Source organism: Saccostrea echinata, unplaced genomic scaffold (assembly GCF_033153115.1).
Source record: "Saccostrea echinata isolate AGI-Se365-2 ecotype Australia unplaced genomic scaffold, CSIRO_AGI_Sech_v1 ptg000053l, whole genome shotgun sequence".
Taxonomy (NCBI): Eukaryota; Metazoa; Mollusca; class Bivalvia; order Ostreida; family Ostreidae; genus Saccostrea; species Saccostrea echinata.
In genome coordinates, this window is record NW_026889802.1 from 1,489,900 (window position 1) to 1,517,642 (window position 27,743).

At 34.0% G+C, this 27,743-nt stretch overlaps 1 protein-coding gene across 1 annotated transcript in view; it reads left to right on the plus strand.

The window, feature by feature from the left end:
* The first annotated feature begins 930 nt into the window (after positions 1–930).
* The window catches only part of LOC133204372 (uncharacterized), a 61,047-nt gene continuing 34,234 nt past the window's right edge, over positions 931–27,743 (plus strand). The window contains exon 1 of the mRNA XM_061340089.1: positions 931–1,019. Coding sequence (XP_061196073.1) covers positions 962–1,019 — 58 coding nt within the window. The 5' untranslated portion in view covers positions 931–961. The remainder of the gene's footprint in view (positions 1,020–27,743) is intronic.

Genomic DNA, 27,743 nt, shown 5'->3' on the forward strand with positions numbered 1-27,743 from the left:
GCATAAAAATTAGTTTAAATTCGTATATGTATACTTATCCTTTTTTTCACTTAATTCCTTAAATGCATCGAATGAAAACTAGGTATTTTGTAGTGTTTAATTTCTTCGGCGGAGGCATATAGATGACTTTGATTTGCCATGGTACACTTCTAAATAAGGGATTGCAATATAACCTATACAACAAGGATTACTTGTGTGAAATATGAAAGACATAGCTCCAACCAATCTAAAGTTAAGGACAAGGTTAAAGGTTTTGCGGACAGATTTACCGACAAACAGACAGACGGACGGACAGAGCAAAAACTATATGCCCTTAAATCTTCGGTTAAAGACTGCTGTATTTAATACATGTACATCCATACTCATTTATTAGATACTTCAAAAATGACAGTAATCGACTGTAACACTTGATGATAAAATGATTTGTCGAGTGACAACGCAGGTCACATACTTTACTCTATTATGAAAATAAGAGTTGAATTACTAAGAAATGTAAATATCCCCTGCTAAGGGTTTCCTATAAACATAGATCTGATGAACAATTTTTTTTTTCAATAATTCGTTTTGTGTTGTTATTTGGCATAATATACTTAATATCTATTTAAAGTGATTTCCACATGAATAAACAACAGGCTTGCATTTAATCGAGTGGCTGTGCTTGCTACACTTTGAAAAGAAACGCCCGACTTCACTTTAAAAACAGATATTTCCAAACGTATTAGGATTGTGTGACACACTGGAATTCCCGGAGTTTTATAACTGACCTAAAGTTCACCGTGAACGAAATCTCTTGTAGCGGAAGTAGTGACAATTAATAAACAAGATGGGTAAATACTGCTTTTGTCATCTTATTTATATGCATTTTGTTGTTTAAGAACCTGCACTTTCACACGTCGCGATAAGTTTGTTATTTTGAATTGCTAACACGAATTTGATTAAGTGTTATCCTTTATTTTCAGACATGTTTAAAAACAAACTTTTCAAGAAGAGACCAAAACCAAAGGTGGACAAAAGCCAGGGTATGTACAATATTTCATTTCTCGTCATGCTTGTGGAGTATTGTCCATTTACCAGTTTGTGTAAATAAAGAAATCTAGGTCAAACGATAAAAAGGGTTACGTTGTGAAGGGGGACATGTAAGGAGAAAAGACCTTAGAACATTTTTGCTAACTCAAATTGTTGTCAGAACGGATTTTTATTATAAAAACATCAGACGTATCCAGAAAAGTAGCGTGCTTCCTGACAGCAACTGTTGAAACTGTTTACAACTAGTGCTAATTGTAACGGGAACCGTTACAGATGTTCCCCAAACGGCTCCCCAAATCCCTTATGATGCCCCATTTTCTACAAGCTTCAATAAATTAGACAATACTTTTGTAATATAGATGGACACTTTATTTTTAAGGGTATTTCATTGGAAAACTACTCCGATATAGCCATATGGGTATTAGCCAATCAAATTTCAGCGCATGTGCTTGCACATGTTTTCTACATTTTTCACTTTAATTTTTTTTATAGTGTCTCACAATACATACAGTTGTGTTAAATATTAAAGAATTTCATTGAAAAATAAGAGAGATGTAACCCTTTAAGTATTAGCCAATCAGAATTCAGCATACGCACATGCAGGTCCTTGCATTCAGTTTTGATAGTATTATAATGTAGGAGCTCTCTGTGCCTATCCATGTCATAAATTTCATCCTGTTTTGTTGAAAACCAAGGGAGTTATAGACATTTAAAGTTTCAACCAATCAGATTGCAGCACACCTGCATGCGCGTGTTTTCAAGAAATTTCCTATATAACATGTTGTAGCACCTTATAATATATACTTATATTCTAAATTTCAAAGTATTTTGTCAAAAAACAAGGAAATCATTGAGATTTTTGTATCAGCCAATCAGAGAAGAGCGCACGTGCATGCGCGTGAGTTCACGCTAATTTGACCATGTTATCTTGTCTAGACTACTAATGTATCTTTATATTTTGAGTTTCAAAGCAATTCATCAAGAAATATCAAAGTTACGGCTTCATCAAGTATATCAGTCATTTCACTCATTGCACGCGCGCGCACGTGCATGCATGTGCGCGCAAAATGACCTTCGTTCCGAACACCTACACAACATGCCTATTAACCCTAAAAAGGTTTCATGTCAATCGGATGAGTGGTTCTATGAGAACACTCGCGGACAAAAAAGTACCGGAGAAGAAAGTAGAAAAAAAGAAAAATAATAATAATAATAATAACTAGTTATAATTGTAACGGGGACCGTTACAGATGTTCCCCAAACGCTCCCCAACTCCCTTTTGGTGCCTTTTTTCCTGTAAGCTTCATTAAATAAGGCAATGAAGTATATTGGTCATTTTTTGCATTTCACGCGCGCGCACGTGCATGCATGTGCAGGATGACCAAGTCATCCCGTCTATACTATATATGCATCTTTATATTCTCAGTATCAAAACATTTCATCAAAAAATATATAAGTTCCGGCTAAATCAAGCATATTGGTCATCTTAGCATTGCGCGCACGCGCACATGCATGCATGTTCATAATGACCATGCCATTTTGTGTACACTTATAATATGTCTGTTAATTCATAGTATCAAAGCTTTTCATCAAAAAATATAAAAGTTACGGCTATATCAAGTATATTGGTCATTTAACACATTGCACGCGCGCGCATGTGCATGCATGTGCATCATGGCCAAATCATCTTGTCTACACTTTTAATATATATATATATTCTTAATATCAAAGTTTTTCATCAAAAAATATAAAAATTACGGCTATATTAATTATATTAGTCATTTAACACATTGCACGCGCGCGCACGTGCATGCATATGCATGCATGTGCATGATGACCATGTCATCTTGTCTACTCTTTCTATATATATATAAATATTTTGAGTATCAAAGCATTTCATCAAAAAGTATAAAAGTTACGATATTATCAAGTAAATTGGTCTTTTTACGCTTTGCGTGTGCGCGCACGCGCATGCATGTGCATGTTGACCATGTCATCTTGTTCACACTTTTAATATATCCTTATATTCTGAGTATCAAAGCATTTCACCAAAAACTAGTTATAATTGTAACGGGCACCGTTACAGATGTTCCCCAAACGCTCCCCAACTCCCTTTTGGTGTCTTATTTCCTGTAAGCTTCATTAAAGAAGGCAATGAAGTATATTGGTCGTTTTTTCCATTTCACGCGCGCGCACGTGCATGCATGTGCAGGATGACCATGTCATCCTGTCTATACTATTAATGTATCTTTATATTCTCAGTATCAAAACATTTCATCAAAAATATATAAGTTCCGGCTATATCAAGTATACTGGTCATCTTAGCATTGCGCGCACGCGCACCTGCATGCATGTTCATAATGACCATGCCATCTTGTCTACACTTATAATATGTCTGTTTATTCTTAGTATCAAAGCTTTTTATCAAAAAATATAAAAGTTACGGCTATATTAAGTATATTAATCATTTAACACATTGCACGCGCGTGCATGTGCATGCATGTGCATGATGTCCACATCATCTTGTCAACACTTGTAATATATCTGTATATTCTTAATATCAAAGCTTTTCATCAAAAAATATAAAAATTACGACTATATTAAATATATTGGTCATTTAACACATTGCATGCGCGCGCACGTGCATGCATATGCATGCATGTGCATGATGACCATGTCATCCTGTCTACACTTTTAATATTTTGAGAATCAAATCATTTCATCAAAAAATATAAAAGTTACGTCTATATCAAGTAAATTGGTCATTTTACGATTTGCGCGTGCGCGCACGTGCATGCATGTGCATGTTGACCATGTCATCTTGTCTACACTTTTAATACATCCTTGTATTCTGAGTATCAAAGCATTTCATCAAAAAATATAAAAGTTACAGCTATATCATGTATATTGGTCATTTTACGCATTGCGCGCGCACGCACGTGCGTGCACGTGCGCGCAAAATGACCTTCGTTCCGCAAATCTACATAACATACCTAGTAACCCTAAAAAGGTTTTAACTCAATTGGATGTGCAGTTTCCGAGAACACTCGCGGACAAAAAAGTACCGGAGAAGAAATAAGAATAAAAAAGAATAATAATAATAACTAGTAAACTAATTGTTCAGAGAACAATTAGAGGCCTTTCCACCTTTTTAAGTGTTTCCGTGTCATCTGGGCTGAAAAAAAAAAAAAAAAAAATGGAAAAAAAAAAAAAAAAAAAAAAAAAAAAAAAAAAAAAAATTGCTCCTCCAGCTGGGCTCGAACTCAAAACCCTTGGATTGAAAGGCAGGTGCGCTAACCATTCGGCCACGCATTCCGATAACATACATAAGTTAATTGTTTAAGACTATAGAAGAAATGCAAGCGTATTTTTAGAATCGGTAGGGGAAGAAAGAAGTTCCGTAAAAGGAAATAGTTCCTGAACTTGCAAGCAGTATATAAAATAGCAAGGGACGGGCTGCGTGAGAAAACGTTAACACTGTTCCCTAATGAAAATGTATTAATGGACTGTAAGCCCGATTCATCGATATTGTGAGCATGCTGAATTTTTTGTAAATAGCTTTGTTGTAAGCTTAAAATATCGGGTTCGGATTTTAACATTTCTGACTGAATATCCTGAAATAAATATGAAACATTTAAATAAGCATTTCTTTGGGTTAAATTAAATATGTGTAGCCCAAATTAAATTCCCAACATGCATTTTTAGAAGGCAAACACGACAATGAAAGCGAGAATTGTTTTTAATCTACCGAAAATCGCTATTTCTGGAAACTGATTAATTCTAAATAAAAATCAAATAAATTCCAAATGTAAAAGAAAGAGAGAATGCTTGGTATTAAAATGTCGTATCATATCAGGAGAATCGAATGCTGCTAACGACATCTGAAGAAATAGCCGATAAAAGGTTCAGATCATTTCTTCGTTCACCTGCACTTAACTTTCAAACACAACAGAACTTGTAGTTTTTGCCGTGAAACTTCATGACTTCTATAAACTTATAAGACTCACGGTAAAACTCTCCAGAAAGTTTCTCTGAGGTCTATACTACATTTTAAACCGAATTTGGTGTCGATCCGAGGTCTGGTTTGAATTCTAGAGTAATATTCTACGTTGTTGTTGATGTGATTTTTTTTTTTTTTTTTTTAAGAAGGAGGGGTGAATTATTTCTTTTCTGCCTCTTTTAAACTAAGAATTGTAACAACTTCCACATCCTTAAGCCTTATTGTGACCTTTTGGTCAAGGCCAAAGGTCAAGGTCATTACAAAAAAAAAACAAAAAAAAAAAAAAAACAAGAAATCTTTAGTCTCTAAGTTTTTACCTGACACTGGAACTGAATGCAAGTCCTTACTTTTCCATTTGACCCAAAGTCAAGGTCAAAGGTCGAGGTCAAAGTTCAAGGTCATTTGGTGAATTGCTATATTTTACACATATATAAGGAATTTCTTATGTTTTTAAATGACCTTGACCTTTGACCTTGACCTAAATTTCAAGGTCAAAGTCCCTAAAGTAGTCGAAGACACTGTCGAAGTTTCCGCATCTCTACGGTCAATGGTTTCGGAGGAGTAGCGATAACAAGGTTTTTCGCACAAGGGGCAAGAACTTTTTAATGCGTCAGGCTTAGGGGTTGAAAAGTGAAATCTGAAAATAGTTTTAAAAGGACATATGATGTATTTAATGTTATGATATATATGTTGTAAGACAAAAGAGATATAAAAGGAGCTATATTTCTCATATTTAGAGTGACCTTGACCTTTGACCTTGAACAGATTTTGAAGGTCAGATGAAGGAGAATCCAATGCAGTTGGTTTCGTGTCTCTACGATTAATCGTTTAAATTTTTTTCATTATTCGTGAGGAACAAAAACTTTCAGGGGGCAATAACTCTTCAAAGTGCTCGAACTATCATTTCGCAATACCAAGATTGAAAAGTCTTCTCAAGTAGTCGAAGACATCGGTGAAGGTTTCGTAACTCTAGGGTTTACGGTTTCGGAGGAGTAGCGATAACAAGGATTTATTGCGAAAGGGGTTATAACTCCTCGAGGGTTCAAAGTTCATATACGCAGGGTCAACTGCAAAAGTCTTTCACCAAGTACATTCTTATGGACCATGAATCTTTTCGATAAATCTTGAAACTCAAAAACACGCGGCGGAAAAATAATAATAATAATAAACAGAACAATTTCAATAGGACTTTCCACAGAAAGGTGGAAAGCCCTAATAAGATGAAAGAGACATCAAAAGCACTGACTTTTTCATGTTTTGAATGACCTTGACCTTTGACCTTGACCTAAATTTCAAGGTCAAAGTCCCTAAAGTAGTCGAAGACACTGTCGAAGTTTCCGCATCTCTACGGTCAATGGTTTCGGAGGAGTAGCGATAACAAGGTTTTTCGCACAAGGGGCAAGAACTTTTTAATGCGTCAGGCTTAGGGGTTGAAAAGTGAAATCTGAAAATAGTTTTAAAAGGACATATGATGTATTTAATGTTATGATATATATGTTGTAAGACAAAAGAGATATAAAAGGAGCTATATTTCTCATATTTAGAGTGACCTTGACCTTTGACCTTGAACAGATTTTGAAGGTCAGATGAAGGAGAATCCAATGCAGTTGGTTTCGTGTCTCTACGATTAATCGTTTAAATTTTTTTCATTATTCGTGAGGAACAAAAACTTTCAGGGGGCAATAACTCTTCAAAGTGCTCGAACTATCATTTCGCAATACCAAGATTGAAAAGTCTTCTCAAGTAGTCGAAGACATCGGTGAAGGTTTCGTAACTCTAGGGTTTACGGTTTCGGAGGAGTAGCGATAACAAGGATTTATTGCGAAAGGGGTTATAACTCCTCGAGGGTTCAAAGTTCATATACGCAGGGTCAACTGCAAAAGTCTTTCACCAAGTACATTCTTATGGACCATGAATCTTTTCGATAAATCTTGAAACTCAAAAACACGCGGCGGAAAAATAATAATAATAATAAACAGAACAATTTCAATAGGACTTTCCACAGAAAGGTGGAAAGCCCTAATAAGATGAAAGAGACATCAAAAGCACTGACTTTTTCATGTTTTGAATGACCTTGACCTTTGACCTTGACCTAAATTTCAAGGTCAAAGTCCCTAAAGTAGTCGAAGACACTGTCGAAGTTTCCGCATCTCTACGGTCAATGGTTTCGGAGGAGTAGCGATAACAAGGTTTTTCGCACAAGGGGCAAGAACTTTTTAATGCGTCAGGCTTAGGGGTTGAAAAGTGAAATCTGAAAATAGTTTTAAAAGGACATATGATGTATTTAATGTTATGATATATATGTTGTAAGACAAAAGAGATATAAAAGGAGCTATATTTCTCATATTTAGAGTGACCTTGACCTTTGACCTTGAACAGATTTTGAAGGTCAGATGAAGGAGAATCCAATGCAGTTGGTTTCGTGTCTCTACGATTAATCGTTTAAATTTTTTTCATTATTCGTGAGGAACAAAAACTTTCAGGGGGCAATAACTCTTCAAAGTGCTCGAACTATCATTTCGCAATACCAAGATTGAAAAGTCTTCTCAAGTAGTCGAAGACATCGGTGAAGGTTTCGTAACTCTAGGGTTTACGGTTTCGGAGGAGTAGCGATAACAAGGATTTATTGCGAAAGGGGTTATAACTCCTCGAGGGTTCAAAGTTCATATACGCAGGGTCAACTGCAAAAGTCTTTCACCAAGTACATTCTTATGGACCATGAATCTTTTCGATAAATCTTGAAACTCAAAAACACGCGGCGGAAAAATAATAATAATAATAAACAGAACAATTTCAATAGGACTTTCCACAGAAAGGTGGAAAGCCCTAATAATAATAAGAAACCGAGTAAAAACAATATGTTCCCAAACTTCGTTTGGGGAACATAAATATATAAATTACAGCTATATCAAGTATATTGGTCATTTTACCCATTGCACGCGCACGCACGTGCATGCACGTGCGCGCAAAATGACCTTCGTTCCGCAAATCTACATAACATGCCTATTAACCCTAAAAAGGTTTTAACTCAATTGGTTGAGCAGTTTCCGAGAACACTCGCGGACAAAAAAGTACCGGAGAAGAAATAAGAAGAAAAAAGAATAATAATAATAACTAGAGCAAAGCTCGTTGCAAAGCAACGAGTGGGTCTTCCTTCTTAGCTTGTAAGTTGATGTCGTAATAAAAGGATAAATGTTTGTTTAATTTCCACCTAAAGGTTACATGTTTCTGTTTAGATTGTCAACTTTGCTAACATTCTCTTTCTTCTTTGACCCAAATATCAAGAGACCTCATCTCCTGAACTCTGAATCTGGAGTGAGCATGAGGATATATAATTCAACTGTACTCTCTCCAACAGTACTCCTGAAATTGTATCCAAAACACTAATACTCCCAGACCCTCATGTCTTGAACTTTGACTTTTGATTTTTAATTTCTAGACTTTTCTATTCATCTAACATTTTTGATGCAATCATGTTAGTAACACTTGTCATACTACAGAATCATCAGTGTTTTGCTACATCACTGTCATAATAATTGCTTGACAAAACATTTACACAGCATAACTACATAGTAAGTAATCCAAATGTGTTACTGATTGAGGATATCCATTCTTTGACAATCAGTAAGTAGAACCAGAAGTCTCTGATGAGACTGTAGCTCTACTGGTCTGTATGTATAACAAAAGAAAAGTAGCACTTGGATTTGAAACTTTGCAACATGCAACAATAAATAGAATTATTTATCTTAATGTAGTCTACTTCTGTGCCAAGTTATATTGAAATCAAATGAAAACTGTAGGAAGAGTAGCATTTTGAAAGTATTTCACGGAAATTTCTATTTTTAGAAACTATGACAACACCATTCACCAAAATAAAAAAAAACAGAAATACATATTATGTATCATAGTGTATTCTAACTGTGTGCCAAATTAGATTGAAATCAGACCAAAATTGTAGGAGGAGTAACGTTTTATGGAAATTTCACAAAAGTTTCTATTTTAAGTAACCATGGCAACACTGTTCATCGAATTCAAAAACCGATGCATTAAGTAATGTATCTTAGTATAGTCTTCTTGTATGCCTAATTATATTAAAAGCAGACTAAAGCTGTAACAGGAGTAGCGTTTTAAAGGAATTTCACAGAAATTTTTATTTTTAGTAACCATGGCAACACCGTCCATCGAAATCAAAAACCGATGCACTCAATTATGTATCTTAGTGTAGTCTACTTGTGTGCCAAGTTATATTGAAATCGGACCAAAACTGTAGGAGGAGTAGCGTTTTAAAGGAATTTCACAGAAATTTCTATTTTTAGTAAACATGACAACACCGTCCAGCGAAATCAAAAACCGATGCACTAAATTATGTATCTTAGTGTAGTCTACTTGTGTGCCAAGTAATATTGAAATCAGACCAAAACTGTAGGAGGAGTAGCGTTTTAAATGAATTTCACAGATATTGCTATTTTTAGTAACCATGGCAACACCGTCCAGCGAAATCAAAAACTGATGCACTACACTATGTATCTTAGTGTAGTCTACTTGTATGCCAAGTTATATTGAAATCGGACCAAAACTGTAGGAGGAGTAGCATTTTAAAGAAATTTAACAGAAATTACTATTTTTAGTAACCATGGCAACACCGTCCATGGAAATCAAAACCAATGCACTAAATTATGTATCTTAGTGTAGTCTACTTGTGTGCCAAGTTATATTGAAATCGGACCAAAACTGTAGGAGGAGTAGCATTTTAAAGAAATTTAACAGAAATTACTATTTTTAGTAACCATGGCAACACCGTCCATGGAAATCAAAACCAATGCACTAAATTATGTATCTTAGTGTAGTCTACTTGTGTGCCAAGTTATATTGAAATCGGACCAAAACTGTAGGAGGAGTAGCGTTTTGAAAAATTGTTTACAGACAGACGGACAGACAGACAGACAGACGGACGGATGACGGACTACTTACTATCGCATAAGCTCTTCTGGTCTCTGACCAGTAGAGCTAAAAATACTCTTACAAGAAATGCACAGGGATGATTTCAGTAAGACACGGTGTCACTTGTGGAAAATTTTAACATAACATCTTTTTTAGCCTTTAACTGAAAAGTTAAACTTCATTATCTCAAAAACCGATATCTAAATACATGTACCATTTATATGGTGAAGTGAGTTGGTACTCCCAACCCCTTATTCTTTAAGTTTTTTACCCTGCATGGTTATATTGGATATCTTGATGTTTAATCTTGGTCCAGTTGAAATTGAGAAAAAATGGTTTTACTGTACTTCTTGGGTTCATTTATTCAAATGTTTTACAAGGGGGGAAAAAGACACATATATTTAAATTTTTGTAACATGTTAAAATGATCTTTTACATGTACATGTATATTACACATATATTCAAGTAATTTTTTTTAATAAGAATTCATTAAAAATATTTGAATCCATTGAAGTTGATTGCAGTAGATATAATGTGAATTATGAGCCTAAAACACAAGCAAATTTAAAGAATAGTGGTCTCATTCTGTCATTTGTCAACTGAAAAAGTTTGATGATAATATGCCTGAAACTGTTCAAAATATGCCTCTAAATCATTTTGAAAAAGAATGGCTGCAAAATTTAAAAAGTAGGTAACCATGAACTACTTTTGACTCAACATGATACGAGGTCCTTAGATGCATCAACTGACAAGATTTGATGATCCTAGTCCTTATAGTAAGCAAAATATCAACATTTTAATAAATGTAATTTTTGGTCAACTTTGAAGTGACCTTGAGACCAAGCCCTTTGTCCCAGAACGATTCGCTGTGCAAATTTTCATCTACAATATATCCTCATCCTTTTGTGAAAGTTTGGTGATAATCTGCCCAGTGGTTCTTGATAAGACAATTTTTTAGCAACCAGTACTTTTGGTTTATTTACCTAATTATCTCCCCTTGTTTAAGGGTCACAACCCTAAGTTTACTATAAACGGGAGCCCTTGGGCCATGGATACACTGTGACAAATTTGACAATAATTGGCCAAGGGGTTCTTGAGTTATGGCCCATATTCTAACAAGAGGCCCATGGGCCACAATGCTCACCTGAGTTACTTTGGCCCTGCTGTTCTTCACCAGACCCTCCCTCCCTTGTAATACTTATTGCATCCCCATCCTATCCCCGGGGGCCATGATTTGAAAAATTAGAATCTACACTACCCCAGGATGATTCCACATATGTTTCAGTTTTTCTGGACCAGTGGTTCTTGAGAAGAAGATTTTTGAAGATTTTGCCTATATATTTTAAACTTTGATTCCCTATTGTGGCCCCACCCTACCCCGGGGGCCATGATTTGAAGAATTTAGAATCTACACTACGCCAGGATGCTTCCACATAAGTTTCAGCTTTTCTGGCCCAGTGGTTCTTGAGAAGAAGATTTTTAAAGATTTTGCCTATATATTTCAATGTAAAACTTTGATTCCCTATTGTGGCCCCGCCCCACCCCTGGGGGCCATGATTTGAAGAATTTAGAATCTACACTACCCCAGGATGCTTTCACATAACTTTCAGCTTTTCTGGCCCTGTGGTTCTTGAGAAGATTTTTTAATGACCCCACCCTATTTTTGTCTTCTCTTGATTATCTCCCCTTGTAAAGGGGGTTGGTCCTTCATTTTAACAAACTCCCCTTCACCCAAGGATGCTGTGTACCAACTTTGCTTAAATTTGGCTCAGTGGTTCTTGAGAGGAAGATGAAAATATGAAAAAATTACAGACGGACGGACAGACAGCTAGACAGACGGACAGACGACGGACAACTGGTGATCAGAAAAGCTCACTTAAGCTTTCAGCTCAGGTGAGCTAAAAAGTTTACGTACACCGCACAAATGGCCATAGCATTAGCTCTTTTAGCCTTTGGCTCAGAAGAGCTAAAAAGATAAAAAGAATTATGTATCTTAGAGTTGTCTATTTGTAATCAAAGCTATATTAAAATCAGACCAATTTCTTGAAATAAAAAATTGCACTGTTGTAGTGCAAAAAAATTAATGATATTTTACATGTCGCTACAATATTCAAAGAGGGCATGTTGCAAAATTTTGAATTAAATTAGAGGGGTTATGACTGTTTCATCGCTAATTATAGATGATCAATGCGAAAACACAAAGTTAAGAATTGCAATGTCATTGAAAGCCTTGGAGAGCACCGAGCTATTAAAAAATTATTTCTTCAGACAGGTCATTTTTCAAAGTGCACAGTAAATTTTCCTTAAATCAATGTGTCCGCAAACTTTTCTAATAATCCTCGTTCATGTACATGCCCTTAGCACTGAAGTCATTTGAAATATGCACATATGTTAACATTTGTTGTTGTATATGCCAAAATAGCAGTTCTCTCTAAATTTTTTTGTAAAAATACATATATTACAAGTTCTTAATGTATTAAGGCCTGATGTGTCCATAATCCTAGATGGAAGGACTTTTATCCTTGTGTGACTGTTTAAATTTCACTATGCTGCTTATTCTTCGTCATCTCCAAACAGATGCTCTTCTGGCAAATATGGTCATGCTTGGTATCAAATTTCAGTTATCAGATGGCAGTCACACCTATCCAAAAGAAATTGAAATTTCTCATTTAAAACAAAAAAAAAAACTGTACAACTTATAAATGATAAAAAGCGATGTTAATTTTACTCGGACAGTTACTCGGACAGCTAAGTCGCACAGTCAGAGGCTTTAGTCAAATGAAAGTCGAGTACTCATTGAAATTTAAATTAATTTTTCATGTCATTTTCCTTTTTGTCTTTAAGAGACTGCTAGCCTGTACAATATTTAAGCTACGTTATAACCATTATACAACAAATTATTGAATCATTAACATTTTCGTAGTAATAAATATATGTATCAAATGTATTTGATTTCGAATATAATATTTACTGCCAGTGTTTTTTTTTCAGTACTTTGGGACTGGGGGCTGGGGCCCTCAGAATTGGGAATTTCAGCATCAATTAGGCTAAATTGGGAATCTCCCAGAAAGCCCAATCACTTAAAAAGCATTGTCAAAAAGCTTTGTTTTTGTCTTTGTATTACTTTAACAAACAATTGTTATAACTAATCAAGACTATTCTTGGTATGGATTATCTAATTACTTGCATAAGAACAATAGTGGTATGAATTATCTAATTATGAAGAAATCCAACTTGGCTGAGGTGGCAGAGGATAGTTTTTTTAAATGCCAAACATGTGCCGAGGGGGTACACATATACATGCGATCCATAAAAACATGTACATGGGGACAGTTTTCCAGGGGCTAATTAATTACACTTCATATGCCCATGGCTCACAAATTATGTCAACAAATTACATGTAATCTGCCTAGTAGAGTGCACATGTACCAAAATGCACCTGGGGTCTCCCCAAATTTTGGCTTGTTTTTCCAAGATTTGGGCCTCAGTCGCACCCATACAACCCATCCCCAGGCCCGAGCGAGCAGAATAAAACACCCAGTAGTCTGTAAATCAATGCATGCCCTAATGAAAATTCACCAATTGATATGGGGCCATTCATCTTCCCTCTGAGATACACACCTTCTTCTAAGGCCTACTGCTTTTCAGCTGAATTTCCTCTGCAAATGACCACGTGTCTTAGGTTCGCATTTACAACTCTGTATATGATAAGCGTCATAGTGACACCTACAAGTTGCACATCATTTTTTTCAGCAAGCACTTTGCTACACTGCAAATGTGTCCCATAATTATTCTAATCATTTTTCTACATAAAATATCACATCAAACAGGGGATATCTCAATTTTTTAAGAAATTTGACCGGGTCTTTAGTACGAAACTATCCCCTGCCACCTTTAACTTTCAAAGTTTGCTTTTTAATTAAAATAACTTTCCATATTTAGAAAGTGCAATCAATTCTAAGTAAAAATATACTAAATATGCCTTATTTCAATGAAAAATAAAAAAGTTACAGGCAAATAAGTGACCCCACCAATTGTCGGTCAACCACCTTAACCCCATATTCTTTGTGTTACTTCAAAAATGACCAACTCCTACAATCCAAAGGAATCTATTTCTTATCAAAACAGTGTTTAATGGTAACTTTGATCAATTTCAAATGCAGCTACATATAAAAAATTCAATAAGAATTGCATGACTTCATGAAATGTACTCACATGAAACACATACTCTCCTATTTTTGATGTTTTGAGAAATCCCATTTTACCTCTTAATTGCTTGAATTTATACATCTATAGCTTGTTTGCAAAAAGAAAACCTAATCTATTTTTCAGGATATTTATTGTAATATACAAAAACCCCTCTTGCATCAAAGGTTCAAGAAGAAGTGTCCTGAAAATTGCAGTTATCTACCCTACCCCTCCAACCATTACCTGATTCTATAGAAAATATACTGTGGAAATCTGATTTTACTGACTGTCCTTTTTCTGAGTATATTTCCATTCAATTTCAATGTATCTGAGTGATCAAATACATGCATTTGATTCCCCTGAATAATTAAAGTGATCATCCTGTCCTTACTTGGCATTTGTGAGTAAATTTCAGGTGTTTAGTAGAATCCAATAATTACATGAAAATGTACATATTTCTGATATTTTGTTCATTAAAGTTACATAATGAGTCAAAATCATGTGTTTCTTTTAAGATAATTGTATCATAAAACAAAAGATTTATGTGAAATATGACTAAAGCGAAGTTTTGACATCTGAACTGCACTGTAAAGCAAGAAAAGAACTGCAAATTGTCAGTGCCGGAAAAACAAAGGTTGTATCTACCGCTTTGTTGTTATCGTCAATGTCAACAATGTCAAGGTCACGCGACATTTATTTTTAGTGTGAAACTTGTAAACAACATAGAATTAGAGCAAACAAAAGTGAGGAATAAGTTCTGATCATCTTTATTGAAGATTGCATCAAAATCCTCGATCATCCGACATTTATATCTATGGAATGGACACCACGGTAAATTCTTAAACTTTCTGCGCATGCGTACAATAAAGAGGAAGAAGTGGAGCAATATTTTTGTGTTGGGGCAAACTAAAATTATTTTTACTTTTATTTTTCTCCAAAAAAGTAGACTTTTTAGGTTCTGAAACCTGTAATTTTCTGAAACCTAATATCTTCAAGAATTGAACAAAATTTGCATGTGTCATCCATAAATTCTACTTTTGTCAGTTTTCCCCTTTTTCCGTCACAGTGTCACTTTAAATATGCAAAAAGACCATCTGTTTTGTTATAATTTAAAGAAAAATATATAATCTATATGAAAATAATGAAAAGTTTCAGTTCTATCACATTATAGAAGACAAATGAGGGGGAAAATGAAGGGGAGGGGGGTATTTTTTTTTTATGTAATTATCAATAGTAAGATGGGTCTAATTTGAAACAAGAGGCCCATGGGCCACAGCGCTCACCTGAGTAACCTTCGCCTTGCTGTTTTTCACCTGATCCCCCCCCCCCCCCCCCCCCGTAGTACTTATTGTGGCCCGGCTCGACCCCCAGGGGTCATGATTTGAACAATTAGAATCTACACTACCCCGGGATGCTACCACATAAGTTTCAGCTTTTCTGGCCCAGTGGTTCTTGAGAAGATTTTTAAAGACTTTTTCTGCATATTTCAACGTAAAACTTGGATTACCTAATGTGGCCCCGCCCTACCCCCGGGGGTCATGATTTGAACAATTTAAAATCTACACTACCCCGGGATGCTTCCACATAAGTTTCAGCTTTTCTGGCCCAGTGGTTCTTGAGAAGAAGATTTTTAAAGATTTTTACTACATATTTCAATGTAAAACTTGGATTCCCTATTGTGGTCCCGCCCTACCCCCGCGGGTCATGATTTCACGAAATTTACAATCTACACTACCCCAGGTTACGAAATTGCAGGTTGAAACTTTACAATTTGGATCCGACATCTTTTAAAGTATGCCATTTGCATGTTTGTCGAACAACAAAATTCCTTTGAACAATTAACAAAGACTGGTTAAGCCTTTCCCTGAGTTTGAACACTGATACATTAATAAATGAACTGAGCAGATCCAATTTTTTTTACATTGAATTTAAGAGTAGCAAATTTTAAACGAACAACCGACTTAACAAATTTTAGTCGATAGTCAATATGATTGAATGATAGTCGAGTACTCGAATATTCATTGACACCCCTAATGAAACCATCAAACAGAGTTCAAAGATACTGTCACATTTTCCGTGTATTATTTGTAAAAAGTACTCTATTAAACATGTTAAATAGATGTTTACATGCAGTCAATTTTGAGGATGTAATTACAAAATATAATATAAATAGGGATTAATTAGGAGTTTTTTTTTCATGATTTCACAAAGGAAATGCACATAACTTATACATGTAAAAAATTTATTAGGGATGGCAATGGTCAACTGGGTAACCATCTAATCAGTCAGAAATATAGTAACCGGTTTAGTATGGGATGACGGGTTATGATTTTCGTAACCGGTTAGTCGGTATTTTTTGTATAATATGTACTTTTTAAATAATAATCCAGTATACATATTTTTTTTTTTAAAAATTACCACTTAGATCATGTAGATAGCATGTGTAAAACTAGTCTCATTCAAGCAGATGCTCGACTGTCTCCATAAACTCCTGCTCATTGGAGTTTACGGAGACAGACAAGCATCTGCTTGAACGAGATTAGTTTAAAACTGAAAAGTTGCTATTGCTTATTAAATTATTCACAATATACAGCCACTGTGAAAACAAATCCCCATTATTTTGTCATTACAGTAAAACATGCTTACAAGTGCCAGGGACAAATAATTTTGATTCATTATAAATGTATTCATTTTTCAGTTTAGTTTTCAGTATGTTTTAAAACCACAGGGAATGAAAATCACTTCACTATACGCTTCAATTCCTTATTTAAGTCTGTTCGCAGTAAGCGTGTTTTACTGTATAACCCAAATACCACTCTAAGTTTACATATCCCAATCATAAAAAATTCTATTTTCTAATTTCAAGAACTAATTTTTAACTAAACAATGTTTTACATGGTAATTAATCTAGTTCATTATCTGTAATGGTAGCCTAGTTGTAGGGCATTCATTTTGTAATCAGGAGGCCTGGGCTTGATTCTCATTTGCTGTGTCAAACCTAAGACATAAACATACAGGTAATGAAGGTTCCTTCACCAAGCGCCAAGCATTAGAATGAAAGTCAAAGGTTTTTCAGAGACCTTAAAAACCTCACAGTAGATGTTGGGACAATAAAGAACCCTCACTGCTCAATGGGCCTTAGTGCCAAGTATTAAGGTCTATGTTTGAAGCCCTTCACCAGTATGTGGTAATGTCTCTATACGAGAGAAAAATTCTCAAGTAAGATGTAAAACAACATACAATCAATCAAAGTGTCAGTAAGAAGCTGATCCTTACGTCGCAGGTTCGAATCCCACAGCTGGATGTGGAGATAGGTTCCTCGGATGAAACCGTATGAACCGAGGTTCTGTGTCACAGAAGGAGCTGGCATGAAAAAGATCCCTCACTTCCCAAAGGCCATAAGTGTCAAGTACAGGTCTATATTTGCAGGCCTCCACCAGCAAGTGGTGGCATAATAATATGACTAAAAAAAATTTGAAGGGGCAATAAACAAAACACAAATCAATCCTGCAGTCTTATCACAGAAATAATTCAAACTTTTATGTATAAATATATTTCCAAATTTCTTTTGCAATTTAACTGAGTGACATTTTTGAGATTTTCCAATAATAATACACATTTACTAACTGGGTTCGAGGGCAACATGTGTTTTGTCGGACCCAAGAACCAAACTGTTTGCCTGAGGCCATTAGACCGAAGGGAAACAGTTTGGTTCAAGGGGTCAGCAAATTGCATTTTACCCCGAGAACACGGTCAATAAATGTTTTGTTATATCTTTTACTTTCTTTTTTTGTTTGAAATACATGTATTTTGTAGTGGCTTCCGTGATGTAAATTTCCTTTACCAGCACTGAGGAAAAACTCTGTCAATTCCGTAACTTTCAAACACCAACGAATGCAAATGAGATTTAACTAATCCCGCGCATACTGTAATATGTAAGCAGTCCAATGATCTCATCAACAGGTTCAATATCTCACTTTGCGGTTCAACATAGATTTTTTTTATGATTGCTCATAAAACATTGGAAATGTTAGACATTTTGAGTGTACACTGGTATAGATTTATAAAAGAACAAATTTTTAAAGGTATAACAAATTATAATATTAATTAAGGCCCTAGTTATAACAGCTATTCATACTTGTTGAAGAATATATAACAATAATTATCATTTTTATACATGTAGTATGTTAGATAGTGTATTGTTGAATTTTTGCATTTTTTTTTGTTTCAATAAAAAAATAAGTCTTGGTGAAATTACATGCTCTCATGCATTTAAATATAAGGTAAAGCAATGGGGATTTGACAATGTCATGTCAGGGCTAACAGACAGAGACTGAACCATAAAATAGATAACATACATCAGTGTTTGTGCGTACATTTATACATTTGCTGGCATATACATGTAAACATCAGTGCTGTAAGCAGCTGTTAAATTTTAGATAAGAAAAATTCTAACCTTCATTTCCATGGTCCACGCCAATCATATATTAAAATGTCACCGTGAACTCTTTCATCACTCGCTACATTTATCACAGAAAACTCCGACACAAGACTGTTCATCGCTGTTAATGTGATCGTCAGAATTTCCTCGTAAACAATTTGCGCAAGAATACCTTTAAAACTAATGCTCCCTGTACGCAACCAAGGATTTTATGTGCTTCGTAGATGTGGATTAAACGTGCATGTCTACATACGGCTCGTACGTTAAGAAAATGTACAACTGTCAACTTCACATATTTTCTTCTCATTTTCTGTCTGTAATTCCGAGTTGCATGGCTACTTCCGGGGACGTACTAAAGACTGGGAATACCTAATTGAAGACCTACAAGTAATTGAAGACCTACGGAAGACCTAGGGAAGACCTACAAAAATATGGGCTATATACAGCAAAACTGATGTGATATTCTTATTAATCATGTCTTAAATATATAAAGTACACAAAAAAGTTTTATAAAAAGAAGTTTTAAAGTGTATTTTTAAAGCTCGATATGGGGAACTATTTCTTCTCTCAGACGACCTACCGCAAGAACGATAACTCGCGTTAATAACAAATCAGCTGTTCACCAAAACACATCAGAAAAATGTAAATAAATCAATAGTTAATTGAAGAAAAACAGAAGCATTGAAGATATTTTGAAATAATTAAATCAAAGATGAAATAATAAAAGGGAATATTCAATTAGATATTATTTTACTTCGTAAAAAAAAAAAATAATAAAAATAAAAAACTTAACCAAAGCAGAGACATATACATATTATATAATACCATAATTTAATCAATCATAAAATATGTGTATATTTTTTTATTGAATTATTAAATTGTTATAAGAAGTTTCCATGATTCCTATGCATGGACTCTTTTTTTTTTTTTTTTTTTTTTTTTTTAACCGAATTCCTTTCTTTCTTTTTAAAAATTTTAATTTATTTTCAAAATTATTTTCATTGGTATATCAATGTACAAATTAAATATGATAATAAATAATGTGTTATATACACATAAATAAATATGTTTATGCTTTGACAGAGTGTTAAAACTAAGTTTAAAAAATCGGAAGTATTTTTTCTTAAAGATCAGAGCCACAATCACTTACAAAGTCTTCTTACATTCACTGAGCCTGAACAGCAAAAAAAGATTTCTTTTCTCAAAATATGAATGCATTTCATTTAAGTGATTACATGTTACTTATTTAATTTATAAAAAGAATTTGTGTACTTTGTATGTAAATAACAGACAGAATATATTAAACTATTTCTTGTTGCTATCCATAAATTCATTGATTAATTCTGTAGATTTTAAATTGTCGTGTTAATTTATATTTCATGGAATTCCACTTGAAAAGTCTTATTATATTCATATTTCTGAATCTGTTAATATTTATTTTCAGTTTATGACATATTATATTGATCTTATTTTAAGGAGAGGTCAAACAGTGTAAGTTATTTATTTAATCAAAATATGTTCAAGAATGATATACAGTATATTTTGGCTCTACGTGTTTAAAAAATATTCCTTATTTAATGTTATTCTTAATGTTTTAAGTAGTATTTCTGGGAGTACATGACGGGTTATTCTAACATACATTTTTTTTTTTTATTGTTTTTGCCACTGTAATATAAATATGTTTTTGATTAAGAGAAAAAAGTGACCATTTTGGAATTTTTTTTCAAAATGCTATCATTTTAGTCACATGTAAAACTCATTGAGTTTTTTTATTTGCTTCACTTAATAGGTTTAAAAAGTTATTTTATATTAAGAAATCTTAATTATTCTTTCATGAAGCACAGACAATGAGTGTCTCTGTAAGAATTAAGATAATATAATTAAAAGATTTTTAAAAATGTATATCTGGTTTGTTGACTGTAAATTAACTTCATCAGAGCAAGTGGGGTATGTTGATAATTGCAATCAAAACATGGAAATATCCTCAGGGTGTGTATATAACACATTAGTGGTGAAGCCTTTAGGTCAGAGTGATATCTTACCTTACATGGTTTAAGACAAATCCACAGTATACATTTCAATATTTTAGATTAAAATATTTAATATTTATCCCATAAAACATATTACATGTTTGAAGAATTGCAATAAACTATAATTAAATATTGACTATAGATAATATTGAAAGTATACATCTAATGTGAAATATTAATTTATATATATCAATCTCATCAAAATTCATATTCCAGCTTATATCTTTATTATAAAAATGATTGAAAAACTCAACAAATATCATTTGAATTTTTTTATTTGTGTATTCTCATTTTCCCTGTTCACTTCACCATAATATACATGTTGTTGTTTACAAGTTAACCAGAGTTACCGTTCTTGCGATAGGTCGTCTGAGAGAAGAAATAGTTCCCCATACCGAGCTTGAAAAATACACTTTAAAACCTCTTTTTATAAATTTTTTTTTGTGTATTTTATATATTTAAGACATTTTTAATCAGAATATCACATCAGTTTTGCTGTATATAGCCCATATTTTTGTAGGTCTTCCCTAGGTCTTCCGTAGGTCTTCAATTACCTGTAGGTCTTCAATTAGGCAGGCCGCTAAAGACTTGATATACTAAAGACCTGATATTCGACCTGATGATTTTTCAAAAAATAAAATAATCAGATTGAGTGTTATACATGATTTATTTTTAAAAATTATTGATTATGAAGCATTATGCTATACTAAACTACACTTTTTTTTAAATATTTGCCAACAAAGCATCAGATCAAATCACGTTTTTCATATATCGGGTCTTTAGCGTCTTCTTCCCACAATGCCGCTCGTGATTGTTTACATCCAGGTTACAAACAAGAGGCCCCGATTAAGACTCTTTCTATACGGATGCATTTGTAAATGTTGATTTACCTTTACTTGTGTAAATAACTTGCATTTATAAACGATTTATATAACCGAAAACAGAGAAATCGAATCAAAACAATTTATTTAAAACACAACAACTATCTAAAACCGTACAAGCATGTGTTACGATGCCCTAAAAGGCGTGGCTGGTTTGTAGACAACTTGTTCCTGTACGATTCTCGAATAATTATTATATAAAATAGAATAAAATATAGCACGGAGCTTGTTTCTCTTTATACCACATGACAAGATTTAATATGTTAGAAATTATGTCATTCAAACTTTTTCATAATATTTTAATACTTTTAGCTATCCAAAAAATAATTTTATGACCTGCTGTCCCCTGAATATAGGGGGCAGCCCCTTTTTCTTGATGTTATCTGAAAGCTCTCGTAATTACACACAACTTTTATTCTATATGTCTTACCAAATTTTTATCAGTTTAAAAGTTATTAAACAAAAAGCAGCAAAATTTCATGGAAAAATAATTCTTAAAACTTGCCGTCACATAGCTTCCGAACTTAAAAAAATTAGCCTACAATTTTAATGTTCTGCGCATCTGCAATGTATTAGTTACAAGTTCTCCAGTTTTCATGCAAATATCATGTGTCGTTATTGAGAATTCTACTGGACAAGAGACCCTCCAAATATCGATTAAAGGGCAATAACTCATGAACGGGGGTATATATCAAAAATTTGAAAAAACCGTTTTTAGGCAATAATACATTGTATCTACCCTGAAAGTTTCATAGCAATCGGACAAAAGGTCTCTGAGAAATCGCCTGCTGAAAATCGGCGGGAAAAAAAAAATAAAATAATAATAAGAAACAGTAGAATAACAGTAGGGTCTTCCGAAGGAAGCTCGGAAGACCCTAACTAGATGCGTTTCTTGTTGCTAGGGCAACAAGTGGTCTTCCGACCGAACTTTTCTCCAGATCGCTGTGCTACCTCACTTCATTTAATACTTTATTGAAGGTATTTTTTGTTTGCGTTTATGTAACACAGTCTTTCAACATAGATCATGATTATTAAAGGATTTCTGTAGAATCTCTGTTAAAAAAGCTTTAAAAAATAAGCAAAAACTATCACACATGTCTTCACAGAGAAAAATATCATTTACAACTGAAAAAAGAGAGAAACAATCTCCCGCCCCAGCAGGATTCGAACCTGCAACAATACGAGAAAGTTTGGATCGGTCATATCTTTGCAATAAATGCGGTCATATGAAAGATATGGAGATAACGAACAGTATTCAAGCTCAAAAGTCCATTAAACAATACAAAATAGGAGCAGAGCAAACACGGACCTCCAAACATCAGAGGTGGGATCAGGTGCCATGGAGGAGTGAGCATCCCCTGCCGACCGGTCACTTCCGCCGTGTGCTCCTTGTCATGATAGGGAAATCACGGAAAAATCCGTCGACAATTCAGTGTGTAAATAATGGCCTAACAATTAGTATGAAAAACGTCAGTCAGCATTTGACTCAATGATAAATTGTATTTGCTGACAAGGTCATTGTATCGACCATAGAACTTACGAAATGATGACTTTAAACGAGACAGCTGATATTCTTGTTTCATCAACTTATTTGTCAATAATTTACCTCGTTTTAGAAATTGTAGATACGTAGAGCATGCTCTTGCGTATCGAATCAACTGAGAGATATATACCCCGTATGCAGGTGATGAAGGTATATTGCTGCATAAGTAAGGGAAGTTGACGATTGAAAAGTTAAAGTCATCACGTTTATCATAAAGCTTGGTTGTTAGATTACCATTAACATCTTTTTCAAGTAAAATATCCAAATATGAAACAGATGTTTCAGACTCTGTGGTATCTTTTATCTCAAGTTCACCAGGATATATCGTATCGACATAAGAATGGAAATAGCCATTGTTAATTGACAATACGTCGTTGATATATCTAAATGTCGAGTTGAAGACCACAGCAAGTGTTTTCTTCTTTTCACGTACAAGATTTTGGACAAATTCTGCTTCATATGAATACAAAAAAAGGTCTGCTAATAACGGGGCGCAATTGGTACCCATGGGAATTCCAATAGATTGTTGGAAGACCTGGTCTCCAAAAACCACATAGATATTGTCAATCAGAAACTCAAGCATCTTTTTAATGTCAACTTCAGAGTACTTGTGTGTACAATCAGAATGTTTTTTAACAAAATAATTTTGCAAATGACCAATGACAAGGTAAGTATATTTACGAGTTCCATTTTTATTGAAAAAGCAGCTGTCAATGATATCAAAAAGCCTGGACTTTAATTTATCGAGGGGAATGGTTGTGTATAAAGTTGAAAAGTCGTAAGTTTTAAAGCTGTTGATTTTGGTAAAATCTTTTGATTTCAAATTTTCCAAAAGTTCCTTCGAATTTTTAAGTATCCACATCTGATTTACACCACTTCTCGAATATATTGTTGCACAGTACTCTTGAAGTTTCTCCTTTACCACTGTTAATATCTTAGTGAGGAGTAAAGATAGAGGCTTGGTTGAACATATACTGGAACCCGCTATGTATCTTTGTTTGTAAGGATTTTTATGAAGTTTCGGAATCCAATATAAATATGGTAATTCGAATTCATTTTGGTTGTTTGGAATATTAAAAATATTCAAAACTGACATATGATTTTGAAGAAGTTCTTCCTTAGAAAGGGAACTATGAGTATAAGTTGGATTACCACTTGCAGAATTAAAACCAAGTTCCTCTAAAATACATTTAATATAATGAGTCTTACAAACAAATGTTGTTACCTGCTTTGTCAACAGGGACCAGTACGTACTGATCATGTAATCTATCTTTGTATTACATATCTTTGCAACAAATGCATCAATCAAAATGATAAAAACAAACTTAGAACTCCTAGAAGACTCTCTATTAACCCTGTAAATCCCAGAGAAAAATATTGAAAAACAAAAAAGTTACAAATTTAACATTTTTGAATTCACTTCCGTTTGCGACCGGAACTTCGAACGACGGTAAATAATGGTCGATCAACATATCTACATTTGATGTTCTATCACCTCAGCAAGTTTCATATTCATATCTTATCATATATATCGAAAGACCTTAATAATAACAAGTAAACTAATTGTTCAGGGAACAATTAGAGGCCTTTCCACCATTTTTAAGTGTTTTCGTGTCGTTTAGGCCGAAAAAAAGAAAAAAGCCAAAAAAGAAAAAAAAAAACAAAAAAAAAAAAAAAAAAAAAAAAAACCTCCTCCACCTGGGATCGAACTCAAAACCCTTGGTGTGAAAGGCAGGTGTTCTAACCACTGCGCTACACATTCCGATAAAATTGAGGAAGTTAATTGTTTAAGACTATAGAATAAATACAAGCGTATTTTTAGAATCGGTAGGGGAAGAAAGAAGTTCCGTAAAAGGAAATAGTTCCTGAACTTGCAAGCATTATATAAAATAACAAGGGACGGGTGTGCGTGAGAAAACGTTAACACTGTTCCCTTGTTCCCTAATGAAAATGTATTAATGGACTGTAGCCCGATTCATCGATATTGTGAGCATGCTGAATTTTTTGAAAATAGCTTTGTTGTAAGCTTAAAAGATCGGGTTCGGATTTTAACATTTCTGACTGAATATCCTGAAATAAATATGAAACATTTAAAAAAGCATTTCTTTGGGTTAAATTAAATATGTGTAGCACAAATTAAACTCCCAACATGCATTTTTAGAAGGGAAACACGACAATGAAAGCGAGAATTGTTTTTAATATACCGAAAATCGCTATTTCTGGAAACTGATTAATTCTAAATAAAAATCAAATAAATTCCAAATGTAAAAGAAAGAGAGAATGCTTGGTATTAAAATGTCGTATCATATCAGGAAAATCGAATGCTACTAACGACATCTGAAGAAATAGCCGATAAAAGGTTTAGATCATTTCTTCGTCCACCTGCACTTTAATTTCAAACACAACAGAACTTGTAGTTCTTGCCGTGAAACTTCATGACTTCTATATAAACTTATAAGACTCACCGTAAAACTCTCAAGAAAGTTTCTCTGAGGTCTATGCTACATATGTACCAAATATGTTGTCGATCCGAGGTCTGGTTTGAATTTTACAGAAATATTCTACGTGGTTGTTGATGTGATTTTTTTTAAGAAGGGGGGGGGAATGAATTATTTATTTTATGCCTCTTATAAACTAAGAATTGTAACTACTTTCACAACTTTAAGCCTGATTGTGACCTTTGGGTCAAGATCAAAGGTCAAGGTCATTTAAAAAAAAAAACAAAAACAAAAAAAAACAAAAAACAAAACAAAACAAAACAAGGAAATCTTTACTTTCTATGTTTTTACCTGATACTGGAGCTGGATGCATGTCCTTACTTTTCATTTGACCCAATGTCAAGGCCAAAGGTCAAGGTCAAAGTTCAAGGTCATTTGGTGAATTGCTATATTTTACAAATATATAAGGAATTTCTTATGTTTTTAAATGACTTTGACCTTGACCTATATTTTAAGGTCAAAGTCAAACATGCCGATGCAGTTGGTCCCATGTCTCTAGGATACACCGTTTTAAAAAAAGTTCATTAAATGTAAGCAGCATAAACTTTCAGGGGCAGTAACTCATACAAGGGACCAAAGAATGCTTTTGCAATGATAGAATGAAGAGAGTATTAAATGAGTCGAAGACACTGCTGAAGGCTTGGAATCTCTACGTTTTACGGTTTCGGAGGAGTAGCGATAACAAGGTTTTATTGCAAAAGGGGTGACAACTTTTGAATGGGTCAAGCTTTGGGGACAAGAATGAAATCCTTAAAATAGTTTTAGAAGGACATATTATAGATGCAAAGATATTCAGTATATGTCGAAAGGTTTTCTACAGAATCTCTGACAAAAAAGCTTTTAAAAATCAGCAAAAACTACCATACATGTTTTTAAAGAGAGAGAAGTCATTAGCAACTGAAAAAAAGAGAAAAACAAAGAAAAAAAATTTAACTACCTCCAGCAGGATTCGAACCCCAGACAGTGGGACAAAGTTTGGATCGGTCATATCTTTGCAATAAATGCACGCATCAAAATATTGAATACATATTTAGAATTTTTGTAAAACACTCTAAAAACCCTGTAAATCCTAAAGAAAAATATTGAAAAACAAAAAAGTTGAAAAATTGGACTTTTTGAATTCACTTCCGTTTGCGACCGGAAGTGGCGACGACGAAAAATAAAGGTCGTTCCCCATATTGGAATTTGATGTTCTATTTATTCATTTAGTTTCAACTTCATATCTTTAGCCGTTGTCGAGAAAAATTCTGGACAAAATGCCATTTAAAAAATACAAATTTCCCCAAAAATCGCGAATGGAAGTGAATTTTGAAAAAATGAAAAACACATCTGGAGATATTTACATGATGCATCTTCCGCGAAAAAATCTCTGAAATCTGCTCACTCACAGCTGAGATATCGCCATAACTATGAAAAAAAGAATAATAATAATAATAATAATAGAAAACAGACGGAAAACAATAAGGTCTTCCGAAGGAAGTCGGAAGACCTTAATAACTAGACTCTTGTTGCCATGGCAACAAAAAAGTCTTCCGTTCTTCTAAATCTGTAAGAATTTGCTTTTTTCTGTATAAAAAACATACATATCATATTTACTGTGAAAGAAAAAAATAACTGGAAAAAAAGTCCTTTCAGTACTTAAGGTACTTTGATTTTCATTATCAATCTTGTATAATGCATTTGGCACCTATAAGAGATATACGTAATATATCATTAGCAATTAAAAAAAAATTGTTTGCAATCATTTCTAAGACAAACAAACAGACGAACACCGTACTATCATAAACTTCACTGTGTGTATGTTTTGGCATAATTGTGTATGGTGTTATAAAAAAATATAATGAATTAAGTTAGTATCACATTAACCTAAAGTATCTGAGTTTTGTAAAGTTATAATATCAAGATTTGACAGCAGACCTATAAGACAGATTATTCAATTACAGTAATTCTTCAGCAATCGATTGATTGATTATACGTATGTTGTTTAACGTCCCTCTCCAGAATTTTTCACTCACATGGAGACGCCACCACTCGCCGGTGGAGACTGCAAATTTTTGTCCTATGCTTTTGCACTTATCGCAATTGAGCAGTGGGGAATCTTTTTTATGCCAGCACCTTCTGCGACAAGGGACCTCGATTTATACGATCTCATCCAAAGGACCGGTCTCCACGTCCCACAATCGAAGTTCATAATA